At 39.2% G+C, this 18510-nt stretch overlaps 1 protein-coding gene across 5 annotated transcripts in view; it reads left to right on the top strand.

Annotated features, from left to right (window-relative positions):
• The window catches only part of TRPM3 (transient receptor potential cation channel subfamily M member 3), a 352377-nt gene that overhangs the window by 296265 nt on the left and 37602 nt on the right, over nucleotides 1-18510 (top strand). For 3 of the 5 annotated variants that reach the window (XM_071730911.1, XM_071730913.1, XM_071730912.1), the window contains 7 exons: nucleotides 1966-2016; nucleotides 7809-7949; nucleotides 9352-9381; nucleotides 10479-10768; nucleotides 11581-11809; nucleotides 14311-14478; nucleotides 15434-15559. In XM_071730911.1, coding sequence (XP_071587012.1) covers nucleotides 1966-2016; nucleotides 7809-7949; nucleotides 9352-9381; nucleotides 10479-10768; nucleotides 11581-11809; nucleotides 14311-14478; nucleotides 15434-15559 — 1035 coding nt within the window. The remainder of the gene's footprint in view (nucleotides 1-1965; nucleotides 2017-7808; nucleotides 7950-9351; nucleotides 9382-10478; nucleotides 10769-11580; nucleotides 11810-14310; nucleotides 14479-15433; nucleotides 15560-18510) is intronic. The other 2 variants (XM_071730914.1, XM_071730915.1) reach the window with 1 other exon arrangement.

Here is an 18510-nt window from a genome sequence, read left to right as displayed (position 1 = left end):
AGTGAGATTTTCACAAACTCATGAACCAATCACTATGATCATCTTGCTGCTGTCTGGACTGTTTTGTGCTGTGTAACACAGTCTATATTGATTTCAAAAACAGAGAGTGAGGCATTCCAAACAGTTGTAAAGAGCAATCTGAGAAACATTTTAGGAATGGACTTTAAAAGGTGACTGGTGAAAGTTAGGCTTCATGAGGCTCTTTAGAGATGTTATCCAGAGATGTTTCATACTGGTGGTGACCAGAAGTCAGTCTATCCAAAATACCAGATATGGAAAGAATTCATTAAATAAATATAAAATCACCTATATCCATGCCATCCTTGAGACAGATTTCCATATGATCTTAGATTGGCTTAGACTTTGTCAACTAGCATCTGTGTATTAAGTGCAGAAGACCTATGAGCTTTCTTGCTACTGAGGTAAACAGTTATAGTTCCAGTTTTTACAGGGACTAAGTCTGAAGAAAGTGTTTCATTCTACAACTAAAATAAAACCCTTCTGTAGAAATTTTTTGTGAGCTACAGAAATTAGCATAAGTTATTCATGCAAGAGTGCCAAAAGACCCAGGATATGAAAAGCCTAAACTATTTGTTACAAGACCAGATAAAATTTACCAAATTTCAACATGAGCCCTAAGAATGACCATGGAAACTGCAAACCAGTGAATCTGATTTCTGCCATGGCAATTTTGTAAAACTATATTAAAGAATAGAACTAATAGACCAGGGCATCCATTTTATGTCAAGGAAGATTTTCCTATCTTCTCTAGGAAAATGTTACACCTTAGAAATCTATTACCATTCCTCAAGTCAACATGCAAGAGGATAAGGACATTGCACTTGGTCCACCTGTTTTTGCAAAGCTTGTTTGACAGTGTTTGAAAACTTCAGAGGTTATTGAAGAAGCTTAGTTATTATATCATAGAAGATAAGCAGCACTTGTGGTTCTACCGCTACTGGAAGGATAGAAAATAAAGAGTGATACGTTGTCACCACAAAAGGACATTATTTTCTACCCCTACTGGAAGGGTAGAAAATAAAGAGTGATACATTGTCACCATAAAAGGACATTATAACCAGGGTCATCCGACACCCTGTTCTGGGACCACGGCTTTTGAGCTTGTTTAGGTATGATCTGAAAAACATTGACTACCAAAGGACAATGTTTGCAGTTGATTTAGGATCATTCCAGGTATGTGAATCGGAAGTAGCACATGAAGAATCACTGCAAAGTCTCGTCATTATTTTTGATGGGGTTACATAAAATGAAGTGCTGGCAGGTGCAGAGCACTGTACATATGGAAACATTGCATGTATGCAGTGGTCTCATCTATTGTCAGCAGCAGCCAACAAGATCCCCCATAAAAGTCTTAGATATCAGCAACAGTCAAAAAACCAACAGAAAATAATGTACTTCTTCGCACAACAAAATTGAAATCGTGGGATTCTGCTGCAGAATGTTGGGCATATCAGATGGAGTCTAAAGAAGACAGATTCACAGACTGTGCATGCTGTTACTGGCTCTCAGGCAAGACAGCCCAGATACAATGCCATACTCAGGGGCTCTGTGAGCCTCCAACAGTGGATGTGGAGATCCTGAGTGCAGGAAGGCTGACACTGGAGCATCTGGTTTTCTTTCCACTGTTTCCCAGAGGCTGTGCATGTTGTGCTGGGCTCCTGCTTTGCCTAAACCAGGACCCTAATCTGTGATATAGAACCTTTCACCCAGAAGGGCAGTTCATGCCATTTTCTTACTAAAGGGTTTTGTTCAGAAGAGAAATCAGGTGAAAGAATGCTCTTGTCATTGATGGTCTCTTGTTGTTTTTTTAACCCTTTACAATATAAGTGCTCCCGGTTACATATTGTTAAACTACTAAGGTAAAAAAGCCACTTCATCATTTACTTCTTGCAGGTTTTTGAAGAATGCAATGCTAGTTTATGCTTCCTTATTTTTCCTTCACAGAGACATGGACCATCTAACACTCTGTACCATCTAGTCAGGGATGTCAAAAAGGTAAGAGTTCAGTTGACGGTAGGTTGGACAGAATGCTATGATTGTTTTTTGTAACTAGATGCAATCTCTGTTTTGCATGAGCTTTTATTCGGAGCATTCTCCTTCCCCTGCCATTACAGAATGTCCTGTTTGTATGTACCAGATATGGACTTACTGCATACAAAGCACAGTCAGCAAGTTATTTGGCTTGCTTTCTCTGTAGTTTTACATGCTTGGGCAATAGTGCTTCTGCTAGCATAATTACAGGCTCTTTCCTACTGTGTGTATTTATTCTGCTTTCTGTATTTTTCCGTACCTGCAACTATTGTCAAAGCTAATTTCCATGTTGTTAGTTTACTTCCAAGCCTGTTAAGCAGCCCTTATCTTTGTGCTGGAATATAGATTGTTGAAAAAGTTCCTTGTTCTGTGTTGTATGGTATATTGCAGTCATCTGCCTCAACAGAAATATGCAAAGAGAATTAGTGAAACTTTCCCGTGCTCCCTTATCAAGTAATTTCATGCATCATGAATTATAGGCAGCCTTTAGGAGAGCAGGACAGAAACACAGAAAGGTATAGAGGCAGACAAGCAATACCAAATGCCTTTAGCAGTGTGTTCAGGATTAAAAATGTTACAGCAGCAGCAGTGAATTAAAATCTCTTAGCCTTGAAATATATGGAGCAAGTAAGCCTGCAATTGATCTCATCGAGTTGAACATTATCCCAAAGCGTGTGCAGATTACAGCCTTGCACATTACATAAATCTGACCTCAAAGGTAGCAGACTTGAGAAAGGAGACTACAAGATTTTTCTATAAGAGCACAGGTTTTGGTGGTTTCTTTTGTCACTGACAGGGAAGCAGAACTGAAGGCAACTAGACGAGGGAAGTGGCAGTGATTCCTACCTCTTCTTTCTGTTTAGCAATTCTACAGAATAATCACTAGTTACATTTAGGGAGATTCTGATTATTTTCTTTGGTTAGTATGTTACATGTGTGTATGTACTATATTAAGTGATCATTGGGAAGTGTGAAATTGCTTTAGAAGAATGTTCTTATGTGCAGATCCCCTTGGATGGATTAAATAAAGCTAAAATCCATTTAGATTCGTTACTTCTCTTGAAGCTCAAGTTACCAGAATATTTTTTAGTTAATATTCCGTTATTTATGTGCCAATAGGAGTTTGAAACAAGCATCGTCTGTCTTCTTACTTTAAAATATACTCATTTTCATACTCCTCCCACCCAGCACCACTTTTCCAAGTCCTTATTTGAAGGCATAGAAATTTGTATTTTGAGTAATTAAATAAGATCAGTATAATTTTCTGAGTCCCTAACAGGTGTGTTTTAAAGGAGCCCTTGGAAAAAAAGACATCACAGACAGGCATTACTCATAGGTATATATTGATAGACACTGGCAATAAATAAACTTACACTATTTTCAATGACATTATTTGTTCCACAGTGTTAGGTGATGGTCTTCTTTTTGGTAAATTTATTTTCCTTTCTGTCCGTATCTAAAATCCCCACCGCAGTTCTCAACTGCATGAAATCAACATGTCCTCTTATTAGTATAGAGTTGAGGGCTTTGAAAACTGTCTGGTGCATCCTATAACACCTTCGTCAGAAAACTGCACTTCTGGTACTGTATTTCCCATTTTGTTAGTGACAAGAAGTATCTGTGGTTCACTTGGAGAAAAGGGGAAGTTTTGCAATAGCTCTGTCTTCTGAGCATAACCCTTATCAGTATAACAAGCTGTAAATCAGTCAGCAGACCTGACAACAGCTCAAATGAAAACACCTCCTTGGAAATAACTTCTTAATGGACATCACTATTTGATATTTAAGTGGTCTGTCATGCAGAAAACCAGACCACACTGCTGATGTTAGTTTTTTGAGTTTATATATGTTTTGATGCTAGGTACCCAGTCTATGAGATTTAATTACAGTACCAGAAACTATAAACACAAAAAAATGTGATATGTGACCTTGAGGCAACACTTAAAGTATATGCATACTGTGTGCTCTGCTTACAGATCACAGAAGCACAATTTGATTTACTACTGTTGTATTATATAGCTGTGTAAATCACTAGAAGGAGTTCTTTTGCTTCAGAGATCACCCTGACTGCTTAATCAAGCAAAGTATTTGAACAAAAGTCATCACATTAACACATCCTGTCTGTGTCAGTTTTCAGACACATGTGCATGCATAGACACACATGCTCAGAAGTACAAGACAATCATTCATTTTATCTTTAAATTTCCATAATGTTAGCCTCCCCAGTGTATTGTGAAAGCCTGGAGACACAATCTTAAAGAATTTACAATAATCAGAGTATGCTTACATTTCACATATATTAACAAAACAGAGTACTTCTTAATGACTCATCTTTAGGGATGGCTGCACTCATCTCTCTTTTCAACCCTGCCAATTCCATAACTGCATATGGAGACAAATCTGCCTGCATCATTTGCATCATGGTCTTTTTGATACCTCCTGTCAAGGGTCCAGAATTTAACAGAAAGGGCTGACTTCACTCCCTGGGCTATACAGACCAATACATACAGACTGCAGGAAGAAACAGTGGCTGAGCTTGACGCCTTGCCTGTAAATGGAGGTAGCCCTCTACAGGTTATTTTGTTTAAATCCTCCCCTTTTTCACCTAGCTAATAAGAATCAGTAGAAATTAGCAGATGGATTTTTTTTCCTTACTCTATAAATTGTATATAATCAATATATTTCAATCCCAGACTAGGGCAATGCAAGTTTTCAAAGTTATTTATTTGGGACTGCAAATACTTTGCCACGTCTATAACTCTCTCACAGGGGTGGTCCAGTTGGCTTTTCTAGGGGTCCTCACTTTGGAAAAGTAACAGTGAGTAAGCATGGAGAAATACATATCTGTATGTGTGTAAAATGTGTATTTCTGCTATGAATCTGTGAGGGTTTTTTAGTAAAGAGTTTCAACATTATCTAGGAAGTTGAGATGCATCCTTTTTTAAAGCTACATTATTGACAATTTTTTAATCTAAATATCTTTATGAAATTTTGGAAATAAATACTAAATCAAGTAACTCACACTTTCTAACACATGCAGTACTCTAATGCCTACTGTGATTTCTTAATTGCTAAGTATTATTTACCACTTAATAATAACAAAGGATTCATTTTTAGTGTCTTTTACCTTTTAAGACATCAGGGCTCTGTTGAAGAACTAAAACTGTCTTGAAGCTCCAACTCCCACGTCTGCCAGTGCCTTCATCCTTGTCCTAGTAAAGATGTCATTGCCTTAAGCACTCTGGAGGGAGATAAATATTTTGGAGGAAAAAAAAATGCAAACAGTTTTATTTTTCTTATTTTTCTTCAGACAGTTCAGAATAAAAATTAATGCACTCAAATAAAATAAGCCAATACTCTTTCCTGCAAACCATAGTGATTCCCCTGCCCACCATGTCAGTTAAGAGTGGGAAGAATCAAAAGCATATGTGAAGGGATATTACTGAAAGATAGTTGACAGGACACCTTTTGCCACTAAATTCATTTCATCCTCTGACCCTTGGAATCCGAGGCCATTGGTCAGCATGGTATGCCACAGCACCACCTCACTCTCTCCTTCCTCAACCTTTCAGCATGCTGTTGGCACCACCGTGGTGAGAAGAGAGAGAAAAAAACATTGCTCTTCCTGGCTGAAATAGAAAAGGAAGGAGGATCTTGGCATCCATTACATCTCTTCTGCAGAACCAGTTGTCATCTGCTCTCCATAAGTGTTTCTGTCCTCTGCATCTAATAAACACATCTGTTGAGAAGCCAGGCAGACATCTGCAGATGTACAAATATTTCCAGCAAGATATGGCAGTCAGAAAGTTACTCCCTGCAAATTGCTAGCCTTCTTTTGATGACCACATAAGAAGAGCTATGGGCTAACTCTAATCTGTGCTGTATATAATCGCAGAAAATGTGATTATTTTGTTGCAGTGCACTGCAAAAGTTTAAAGCTAACAATTACTATTTCCTGGTCCTTCTGAAACGTTGACTATACAATTTAATTTTTTTCTAAAGTAACTTTTTCCAAGGCTGCTGTTCACAGAAGGGTAATTTACCTCTCTTTCCACCTTTGATTTGTAGTCACATCTTTTGTGCAATGAAATGCAGGACAGAGAAGGTTCTGGAGATCTGCACGCTTCTTAAAGAGCTTTCCAGATATGGGCAACCTATTCACTATTTGCTGAACTATACCTTCTTTTCAGTAGGGAACTTCTCAGTGAACCATAAACTGTTGTCTGAACAATTTGGAGGCAGTGATTTAGAGAACAAGGTGCACTTACACTGGAGGAATTCTCTTCCCATTAGCCCTCTCCTCCTGTAAGGGATTGGAGTTTTCCCTATGGAATTCCTAGGAGATAAAAAACAAATGTGCCCACACTGTGGTTTTTCTCTTCCATCGGCAGAGATCGCCAAGAGTATCCTGAGCTCTGAGATGCCCTCACCCTGAAATTGCTCTAGCCTGCAAGTATTATACCAGACTTATTGCTACTGGAGAACAGAAATAATCAGTTAACTCAAAAGGCAAACTCAGGTTCATATGCAGTAAGAGACAATCTGCTACTTAACTCTTATCTACACAGCTTTGTAAGACATACATAGTGGAGAACTCACAGCCTTGGTGTTGCTGTTTTCAGGCAAGAGAAGATATGCACAGGGATGCTCACAGAGTGAGGGCAGTAAGGCGTGGACATACTTATTCTTTTTCCTTCAAAATAAAAGGTGCATACTGAAGACATTGTATATATGCATTATATTTAACAGAAGTTAACAAAGGTAAAGAAACTGAAGAGCATGTAGACAACTTTTCCAAAGTCCTGCTAATGATCCTCACCACAAACACTGTTCACCCCTTGCAAGACAATCTGCCTGGCACTGTTTGAAATTAGGCAGCAAGATTACTGTGCTTAGAGCTGCTTGCAGTAAAATATGATGGGGGTTCAAGGAGTGACCATCTAGGAAAACTGACAAGCCTGTAGTTTTCTTCTTGAACAAAATCCCAAGGAATTATCTAGAGGTGTTTTCTTCCAATTTTAATTTCTCATACTAAGTGTGGAATTTAAGCAAAGATACATGTTTTTTCGTATGAAACCCTGAGAACAAATGCTAACAGACTGTCCTTGCCTCTAGCAACCAGCAATAATAACCCATGCACTGTGTACGCTCTCTAGAATAGATACCATAGCTCTTTCTCCCCTGCCCGTCCTTTTCTGGAACATGGGAAGGAAACACTGCAGGATGGGAAGATCATTCAAAGGAGCTGGTTCCATGTGAACAAATGCTTTTGCATGATGTCACTTCACTGTGCCTTGATAGTGCAGATGAGGTAGCCTAAAGAGATGCCAGCAGACGCATGAGATGCCAGGACAAGAACAGCAGGGTACAGATGGTGCAGAAAAGGTGTTGTCTTGCAGGATGAGCATCCAGAAACTGTGCTTGACCTTACGACTGTGCTGATCCTCATGTTTTTGTCCTGCAGTTGTGTTCGTTGTTTCCTCAGCTGAAGAGTATGAGTATTGTGTGCTGACATTATCTTCTGTTTCTTCCAACAAGTTCTTCACCTTCTTATTTAACATATGTCTTCTTTCCAAGCGAGAATATCCAGGTTTCGGTTGGATCTATTTTAAGGTGAATTAATTAACCAGCATAATAATACATTCCTGTTTTTAACTATGTGATTTTCTTTATTCTAAAATCATTATAAAGTATATTTAACCATGCCAGTAATAAGTATCTCTTCCTCCCCCACCATTCTTGTTATTTTAATTGCAGGGAAACTTGCCTCCAGATTATCGGATAAGTCTGATTGATATTGGTTTGGTGATAGAATACCTGATGGGAGGAGCATATCGCTGCAATTACACCCGAAAGCGGTTCAGAACACTCTACCACAATTTATTTGGGCCCAAGAGGGTAAGGTGCAAGTTATTTGCCATCTGTATGACTGCATGTACTGACAGGGATTACTGTAGCTTCTTAATTATTTCCAGGCTGGGAGGATCCACATGCACACACTCTTCAGTCTACAGGGTCATTTCCATTCTGTACATAGCAGCTGTTTCACCACTATGCACCACAAGCCAGCCACTAATACAAGCTAAATTTTTTATTAACTTAATAAAAAAATTATTGTGTTTTCTTGTCCTGATGAGTTCAAGACATAAAATAATACCCTCTGGTTCTAAAATCTGCAATAATGAGTATCCACTTGGAAGATAAGTCTTTTTTTCCTCCTGTAGCAATAATACCATAAGTCACCTGAGTTAGGCTTAAAAAAAACTTGTGTTTTGATAGACACATTTCCTATATTATGGCTCTTCTTCTTGATTGTGGCCTGAAGGTATCAGGGCAAAGAAATCTTTAACTCAAAATTGGCTTTATTGGCTGATGTGGCTCCAGCAGAATCAGTGGGCTTCTGGCAAAAACACAAGTGTATTTTTGTGATTTTCATGTTTGATAGATTACAATACTGTGAATCCAAAATAAGTTTACTATGTTTCTAAACCGTAAAAGATATTTATTGTCATCCATAATGACACCCATCCAATCCAGCATAAAGAAAAATCTGCTCAGCTGCTCCCAGTAAGATTTGTAGTTCTTTCTCTGCCTCACATTTTCATTTCCTGTCTCAGTTCAGATTTGAGCAGCACACACCATTGAGTATTGTTCTGAGTGTCTATAAAGGGCAACAGCTCTGTCAAACAGCTACAACCAAACACCTAAAATGGGTTTGCTATTTTCTCTGTACTTTAACTACTCACTATGGAGAGGAAAGGTAATAATTGTAGCTCCTGGGAGATATTTCCTTCCTGTAGTGACTCCATCAAGAAAAGCATTTGAGAAGTGATTTCACAGATACTGAACCAACATACAGAAAACTCCACATCAGTCAATGGAAGCGTGACAGGGGAGTGGTCAGAATACTGATGTACTCCTGAGAAATCCATTCATGCCTCAGCAGTAATTCCTATCTCTTTTCCACAGCCCTAAACCAGCTGTAGTTAGTAGCTGAATCCAAATGTATGTTTCCTGGTGTGTGTTGTGGTGAAATAGGGTCAAACTCAAGGTTGTATTAAATATATATCTAATTATTTGATTGATGTGTATATGCATATTGCATTGCATTATTCCTATTATCTGTTCCATTCTATATTTACTACTATATGCTCTGTATTATATGCTCTATATTATATGTTACATATCATATATCACATGATACACACTTACTCATTTATATATGAATGTATAAACATATAGTTGTTATTTTTTATCACCCTTCTGGGAGAAATAATATTTTTCTAACTTTTTTGTGCAGCCAAAAGCCCTGAAACTGTTGGGAATGGAGGTAGGTGACCTCTGATAAATCTTCATGTCTTTTTTTTATTTGACAAATACGTACTCTATCACGATATGTATAAATTCACTGCAAGGAAGGCACCAACAGTTGTTTTTAAGTTTTGTATGAGGTGTGCCATACAAATCGTGGTTTTAAACCAGATAACTTGTTTAGGCAAGGACCAGATTCAGAAACATTTCTTAATAAAACTTCAGCAGGTATACAAGAGAAGGCCACCTCTTTGCATCATTTTTCTTCTCATTAAGATTAAACAAAAAGTTTCAGTCTGTCAGGCCATGCAGAATTTCAGTTCAATAACTACCTAATTTAAAGCATGTTGAGACAAATGAAACTGTTGCAGAGAATAATGAAGAAATCTTTACACAGGCCAAATTTCTACCAGTTTTGTTGACACTCCTGTCCACACCAATGCTTCAGGAAGATAATAGTGTTTTCTTGTTTGTTTATTTTATATAACTTGCATTTTGCTGTCCACAGATGCAGACCACAATAGGTCAGCTCATCTGATAAAAGCAGTAGGCTAAAATTGGAAAATAAACTAAAGGCAATAGATATAGAAAATGAAGAGATGGAGAAAGAAGGAATAAACATGGGATATGAAGGCAGAGTGGGAGTGAAGAAAGGGGATTCCTACTCTGCTGAGAAGATAAAGGGAGAAAACCCAAGAATAAGCAGAGAGGGAGTCTTCAGCAGACCAGAAAGTCCCCTGGATAGGTACTTTCTGGAAGTGGAAAGAGGTGGATGCATTACAACAGATGCTATATTTGGAGCGAACTCAGCTTTATTTCAATGGTGGCTTTTACAGAATGGTTCTTGGGGATATTGCACTCTGTGTGAACAGTTAAGAGTCACAGTTCAAGGTTCGTTTTCCATGTGTTTAGGTATGGGGCTACTAAATTCTTAATTGCAGTGAATGGACCAATACTTCATTCATCTTTTTCCTGTGTTAAATATTTTCTCCAAAAAAGCTGAAAGGGGTGTCCTGCAGGGAATTTGTTTGACATCTCAGGTACAGACCCCAGTGCATTATGTAAATTGATTCAGTTCCTTTAGGAGTGAAAAAAAATTCTCTACAATTCTCACAGGATGATGTCCCTTTGCGGCGAGGGAGGAAAACAACAAAAAAAAGAGAAGAAGAAGTTGATATTGATTTGGATGATCCTGAGATCAATCACTTCCCCTTCCCGTTCCATGAGCTGATGGTGTGGGCTGTGCTGATGAAACGTCAGAAGATGGCTCTCTTCTTTTGGCAGCATGGGGAAGAGGCTATGGCTAAAGCACTGGTGGCCTGTAAGCTCTGCAAAGCCATGGCCCATGAAGCATCAGAAAATGACATGGTGGATGACATACCACAAGAGCTGAACCATAATTCCAGGTGAGTCCTCTTTCATACACACTGTCCTGAGTTTAAGAAATTTTAACAAACAAAGAAGCGAGAGCTTGTGAACCTGCGTGAAATTTGCTTATCTGTACCTTGTTTTCATGTCTAACTTGTAGGAAAAAAACAGAGCCTTTAGAGAAAGTTTAAATAGCTTTTAAACAATTTGGCTGTCAGAGAAGCAAAGCTGTTCGCATTATAACTTCTGAAATGAGAAGGTGTCAAGAAGACAATTAAACACCTGGCATTGTCTACATGTTCTTCCTGAGGCCTCAAGAATCAGGCTGCAACATTTCTCTGTGATTTTTCAAGATACTCTGTTCTTTCCAAGAGGAGCAATTGTTAAAATCCTTATGAACACAATATTTGGGAAGAAGTGTTAATGAACCAAGAGCTCATTCTTATGTGAATGAGCAAACCAAGATACCAGATTCCATAATAATCTTTTCTCATGTTAAAAGTCTGAGATACAGACTTAACCATGAAGCCATAGGCAAACAGCACGGAAACAATCCTTTAAGCTGCAGATAACCAGAGGATTTCAGCTAAAAAAATGTCAGCGAGGTGGGCAGGCAGGTGGGAGCAGACAGCTGGTAAGTGTGGGAGCTCATCACTATGAAGTCGTGGCACTTATTTATATTCCTACCATTAGCCACTCACATTTGAAACTGTGGGGTTCCGTGCATACAGTCACAATTTGCATGACGAAGGGTGATGCCCTTCTTGCAGAGGCTGTCAGTTGCGAAGAGCTGTTTTCTGCAGCAGGATGCTCGGGATAACAGGAATGAACAAATGTCCCTCTGTTGCAGGGACTTCGGGCAGTTGGCAGTGGAGCTGTTGGACCAGTCATACAAGCAGGATGAGCAAATGGCAATGAAACTGCTGACCTACGAGCTGAAGAACTGGAGCAACGCCACATGCCTGCAGCTCGCGGTGGCAGCCAAGCACAGGGACTTCATTGCACACACTTGCAGCCAAATGCTGCTCACTGACATGTGGATGGGCCGTCTCCGGATGCGTAAAAATTCTGGCCTAAAGGTCAGCACTGTTTTAAAATCCAGTTATCGGGGGGTTCTAACACATGATGACAAGCCTCATAGCAAGTCCGTAGTAATTGGCTTAACCATATTTCGGGTGCTTATTTGCAGTGACGTTAAGCAAGGTTAGTTCTTCCTCTATACATTTTTTTCAGCAGGGAGCTTATCACAAATCCAACTTCTAAGCACATAATTTTTTTATCGCCTTTCTCAAAGACCACCCCACCATCAGTGAAAGTTCTCAGAATAAGAGAATAAGAATTGAGCCAGGAGGTTAATATGTTACCCTGCCTGGATATTTGAGGAGTTAGCCAGGGTTTTTAATGATAAATACAGAAAAAGGACATGCAAGTGAATTAGCCGCTTGTGAGAGGTGTTGATCCAAAATTCTTCCCCAGAACAGGCCAAAGCAAGCATTACAATTTTTTCTTGCAGTCCCTTGCCAGTCTTTCTGATGAGTGACCTGAAGGTACTGCCTTGGAGAATCTAGAGGATAATTCAATTTTCAAAGCTCTCTACGCTTTACTTACACAGTTAGTGAAACTGCTAGCCAAGCAAGGTGAATTATGAGAGGTTAACTTGTGTCCATGGGGTGGCACTTTTTACCTTCACTACTCATCAGTCAATACATAACCAGGAAATCCCTCTGCCTCCCAAATGACTGAGAATTATTTCTGGTGAAGGGGTTCTGTCTCCTACATTAGCAGTATATGTGAAAAGTGGTCATTGCTCAACTATTTTGCTGTATGAAAAGTTCTGTAAGGGTGAGAGTGCTTATGAATACCTGCATTGTTATCGTAAGGACTCTAATGCAGTGACAGAGATAAATAAGTAGCTGATGGCACTCTCATCAGTCTCCTAATGGAGCAGTATTGTTCTTGTGACTGATAGGAAGCTTTTTCGTGTTTGGAGACATCTTTACTACCAATTTTTCTGACCTGCCTCACAGTCCCATTTCCCTTTAGAGGAACTGCTGCCTTGTTTTCTCCTTGGCCTTGCAGATATTCAGCCTGGGTAGATGTAGTCAGTGTGGCAACTCATTGCCCATTGCATGCTTTCTTCTTTGCAGCTTGCATCTCTTATGCTATAAAATAGTCCTTTCTTTCACAGTGAATATCTGAAGGTAACACACTTTTTCCTTTGTGAAAGAACCTTTGTGAAGCTTCTTCAGGGCTTCACAAGGATCCTTAACTCAGTGTCTAGTCTGTGTTTTATTTAACCAAAGATCATTAGCAGAGCCTGTTTATGGGCTACATGAGCAAAAGGCTGCATGGCAAAGAAATATGTTATCAAGCATGAGTCATGACTTATTCCCCATTAAAAATTTTCTTCCATCAAAACTGGCAAATGGCAAGCAGGCTGAATGTAGTTCTTTAGTCTAGCTGGGGATGTATATCACCAATGGGAGGGGGAGTTACTAATCCTGTCTGTTGTTCAAAATATCCTCCCTGGGAAGCCAGGTCTGCCTGTAACCCCCTCTCCCTGGACACATCCTTTTGCAACAAGCCAAGTGGAGTACCCTGGTGCTCAGCCCTTCCAAGGCTGGGCACAGCATTCATTTCTGATTATTGTTCCTAGCTGTGGGACTGTGGATGAGTTCATCAACACACATGATGTCTCTCAATATGAAAAGTGCAAGCAGTCAAACCCCCAGAAAGTCTTCTGCTTTCATTCCTGTTTAGGGAGGGATTTACAACAAAATCATTTTTCAAGACATTAGAGCAAAACCAGGAAAAGCTATTGTGCTTGTAAATACACACAGGCCACTTCTTTTTCATTGTTATGATATCTCTTGTTATACTGCTGATTTAACCCCAAGCTCACTGAGTGTACCCATACATGGTACTTTTAATGGTTTGTGCACATCCACATCATAAGAAAGGGAAGACAGGAAAAAAGAGCTGACATGAGCATTACATGGCTGCCAGGTTACTGAAGCAAAATCTAAAGGAACTGCATAGCTACGCATATCAGCGTTTGCTGTTGCTGGCTTTGCCTTATCTCCTCATGTCCACACATATTTAGGCCTTGACTATCAGTGTGCATGACTATCTGATTGCTTGAGACCTATTAACCCTATCTGTAGAAATTAATACAGCTTGTGTGACATTTGCACTGATGCTGTCTGTTATGTAGAATGCAGAAATTTGCAGGTCCAATGATCCCATGATCCCACCTGCCATTGACCTTAAGTAATATTGTGTAAATATATTCTGGAATACAACAGAACTCTCTCTGATGAATGAGCAGATACAATATTCAAGAGTCAACTAGCCATAGCACTCACAGCAGTGCTAATAGATGTTACGTGTTTTGTTTTACTACAGAGCTCTGAAAATATTATCCCAAGTGACAAATATTCTACTGTCAAAGAAACTCACAGGCACACATATATTTGTTTTCCTAAATGTCTGATAGTTTTTTTCCACTTGATATTAAGTAACTATCGTGTTTGTAATCTTTTTACTGTGATGATTATTGTTATCATTATTATTGCTTTAGGTAATTCTAGGAATTCTACTTCCTCCTTCAATCCTCAGCTTGGAGTTCAAGAACAAAGATGATATGCCTTACATGTCCCAGGCCAGTGAGGTCCATCTTCAAGAGAAAGAGCCAGAGGAACCAGAGAAGCCAGCAAAAGATAAAGAGGAGGAAGACATGGAACTCACCGTAAGTGCCAGCAATAAATCACAAGCCTCAGTGGTGTCAGTTCCCACCTCTGTGAACAGTTGTAGGCTATCTGATGGTTAAATTTAGCAGATTACAGGATACAACTCTTAACACTCCCTTTTTCTTGGTAGGACCCAGTCCAAAAAAGTTGGCATCCGTGTGTTACAGCAGTGCATAGTGACGTTGAAGCACCATGTTGTGATGTATTATCTTCATATTTTTATTCAATTTGATTCTGTGTCTAAGATAAGTTTATGAGATTTCAGAACAGAACTGACTTAGCCATTATAGATGAGTGCACCTCTCTGGTAGAAAATAAGCTCTCTAAGTCTTTCATTTGGCGGGAATGCCCAAATATTCACAGAAGCTAGAGATTTATTTTTTTTCTTTTGGTTAACTTCGTTAGAGGGCAAGTAGATAGGCATACAGGCAAGAAAAGTTATTAAAATTTCTTTTAATTCTTTATGAATTTGTGCTCATTGCTGCTCACATATACAAGCATGCAGTTTTTAATCCACTGAGGACATAAGCACAGCATTAGACAGCTCAATCCTTACTAGGAGCTTCTGCAGCCCAGCAGAATTCTGTAAGGACTTGTCTCTATTAGTAACACAGGCTTAAGGAAAACTTTGCATCACAAAAGTAATCAAATAGCTAAACCTCTGAAAACTGCACAAGTGAACCCCTTCCAGTCTCATGTTCTCAGAGTTGGACACCTTTCAGTTTGGTCAATTAGCATATGAGCTATCAGACCTGCCTTGGGTTAGTTGGATTTGCTTTGGTTTGGGTTTGATTGTGGTGTCTTTGAAAGGCTTAAAAATCAACAGCAGTTGGTCAAGGTCAAGGTAGAAACATAGAAGTAGAAGATTTTCCTGGTTAATTTAAAAACTAAAAACAAAAACAAACAAACAAACAAACAAACAAAAAACCACAAAAACCAGACTGTTTCCCACAGGCAAACAGCAGGACCAGCCCACAGGACCCCGTCTGCAGGCAGGCAGAAGGACCTGCCTACAGGAGCCAATATGCAGGCAAGCCGAAGGAGCAGCCCACCAGACTCACCTACAGGACCCGTTTGCAGGCAAGAACCTGGCTGTTGGGAAGGACCAGGAGCCAGAATAGCAGCAATGGGCCATCCTGTGCTCATTATCTATTAACTGCAATTTCCTATCCCTGGCTTCTGATCCACTTATGAAGTGCCTATTCAAATCAAATAAGCACTTTACGAGCTGCCTTTTTCTTGGCAATGGGGAGAAATCTGGGGAGGAAGTAATTTTCATCTTTCTGCAGTTATCCCAGCTCCTGGTTTCTTGTCTACAATACTGTGTTTCCTCTTTACCTTCTAATTCCTGCTACAAGAAGTGATGTGAGAACTGGATTTGTTTTTCCAGACAAGTATTAACTGTTCCCTTCCGTCTCCTTTTCATGTCCTATTTCTTACCTGGCAATGACTCTGCCCTCAATACCTTCAAATCTGATGCATCTTTCTAGAAAAATTTCAGCCACTTACATCCTTTTTTTATAAAATAATGACTGTTCTGCGAAGTCCAGCAAGTTTAGAAACAATTTTTTACACTAATGCTGACTCAGTTTCTGCTGACTTGTAACACACCTTCTTCATGCAGGTGCCTTTTAATGGTTAGAGATGATTGACTATCAAAGAGACCTTTGCATACATTTCTGTGGTTAAATGCCAGAGCCAGTTATATTTCATCACCTTCAGGCACCATTTTAGGGCCAGCTGTTGAATTCTTGCTCTATAGGTCACTCATGCTAACCATTCCTTGTGCTTATTGTGTTCAAAATGACCTGCATATTTTTCCCCATGTTTTTTCCTGGCAGGATGAATAAATAGATTTGTGAGTGTGTGATTACTGAAGGGTTCTTTTTTATTTTATTTACTTAATTGGCACATAAATGTTAAAATATTTTCAAAATCTTTCCATAGCTTGAGTTCCTTTATTTTGTTCAGCTTAAAATCAAAAACATCCCCCCCCCCAAAAAAAACCACCAGAAAACCCAAAAACAGAAACAAACCCTGATGAACTAAAAATCATTTTGGTGTCCTCAAAAAGCCATTTCTGGCAGATAACATATGATCCATACAATCTACCTAACTCTGTTTCTTGTCATTCCCAATTAGTACTTCTCAAGTCTCTCCATTCTCATATGCATTTTTATAAAAGCACCATCAAGAAAAAGAGATCACAACTAGTCAAGGTCTGTTCATTGGTTTCTTATGAAGTCTTACATGTCCTGTCTGGCTAACTACTGAGGGGCCAAAAGACTTGTTTTCTTCCTCTGTACTGCCCTTGTGCAGAGTGGATGAGGTCCAGGGCTACAGTGATTTTTGCACTATTTTAAACCTTATTCACACAGAATAATTTGATCACACAGACTACAGCGACAGTGAAGTAAATCTCCACAAGGGTGCATCTACATGCAAGTATGTATTTGCTTTATGCTCCCCTCAAAGGATCTGGTGAGTAGCTGAATATTTGGGTATACCATAAGGAGGTAGTGTTTATTCACTGTAAACTAATTGCTACTCACACCTGCTTTTAACTTTACAACAGATATATGAGAATGCTGGGCACACATTTTTTTAACACCTAGATGCTAGGCAACAGACTTTCTTTGTAGCAGCTACTGACAAAAACATGCCTGAATACTGTTTTCATCACTTCTCCTGCAGCACCAAGGAATTTACCACAATTTATTCACGGAGCTGCCAGTCATTAAGACTGAATATTAGACACAGAAGAGGAGAAGGACACTAGAATCTAAATCCCAGTGATATTTTGTATTTGTACCATGTCCTGTCCAGGACAATTTTTATTTGACATTTCATATTTGTGCCACGTTTTCTGTTAAAACTGATTTTTAACAGTCAGTCTACCCATCTCCTAAAATAACATGGATTCTGGAAGCCATAACTACAAGCATCCTTAGCCCTATTCAGTGCCGTATTGTCTGGGTGTTAGAGTTCCTCATTAAATGGCCATATTTCAGAATACAGAATAACTCATATAAGTCCCTTAGAATATGTTTCAGTTGTTGTTTTCCTCATTTTGTTCTAATTTTCTACATCAGATAGAAAGTTTGGACTTCCGTGAGCAACATTAAGAGTCTGTTGTTTACCACAACAACAGCTCTAGTTGTGCTGTCCTCTGAACTCATATTATCTCAGTAGTAGTGTGGATGCTTAGGCTTTTCTACATGGCAAGAATGAACCAAATATTATATCACTGAAAATACAGTTCTTAAGATAGGAAAGGTTGAAGACTAGCATACTCGTGCCCCTGGTCCATCTCACCAACCCCACTGGAGGACAGTGCTTTGCAGCATCTTACATGCCAACAGCAAGGCATCCATTCAGCTCTCCTGGAAAATGGCAGTGTTAGACACTGCCTGAAGTCATGAAGCAGAATTTCTGGCCCTCTCTGTTAGGAGGGGTTTCCCTCCCTTTCTCTGAGAGTTTTGGAAACACCACAACAAAGCTGCCCTGGCACTCTCCATGGCCTTCTCCATGCTCAGCAGCCAGGGTGCCTGAACTCCTTGTACTTTAGCCCTTCTCCTCTGTACTCGCCTTAAAGAACAATTTTACAAATCTGTGACTCTAAGGTATTAAGCCTTTTTTCCTACCAGTATTTCAAGGCAGCAAATAGTAATACTAGAACAACTACCATGGAGGCAGCATTTCCATTCATAGCATAAGATACAATGGGATGTGCAGAGAGAGGTATAGTATAGCCACCCAGCTACATACCATTTCCACATTTCCATATGAGCATGGGCTAAATCTATAGGTAACACATAGGTTTCACTGAGGCTAAAATTTGAAGAGCTTATGAGCATTCTAGAAGGACTGAAATTCCTGTTATTTAATTGTAAAACAGATAAATGTATTATAAGATCATAAACATGTATTAATGCTAAAATGCACTACTCAAAACTGTTCTGGTTCCCTGTCAGTGAATGACCTCAATTACACAATACAAAATTTGGCCAAAAAAAAAAAAAATCTGAACC

Source organism: Heliangelus exortis, chromosome Z (genome assembly GCF_036169615.1).
Source record: "Heliangelus exortis chromosome Z, bHelExo1.hap1, whole genome shotgun sequence".
NCBI lineage: Eukaryota > Metazoa > Chordata > Aves > Apodiformes > Trochilidae > Heliangelus > Heliangelus exortis.
This window is presented reverse-complemented; position numbering and strand designations above follow the sequence as displayed.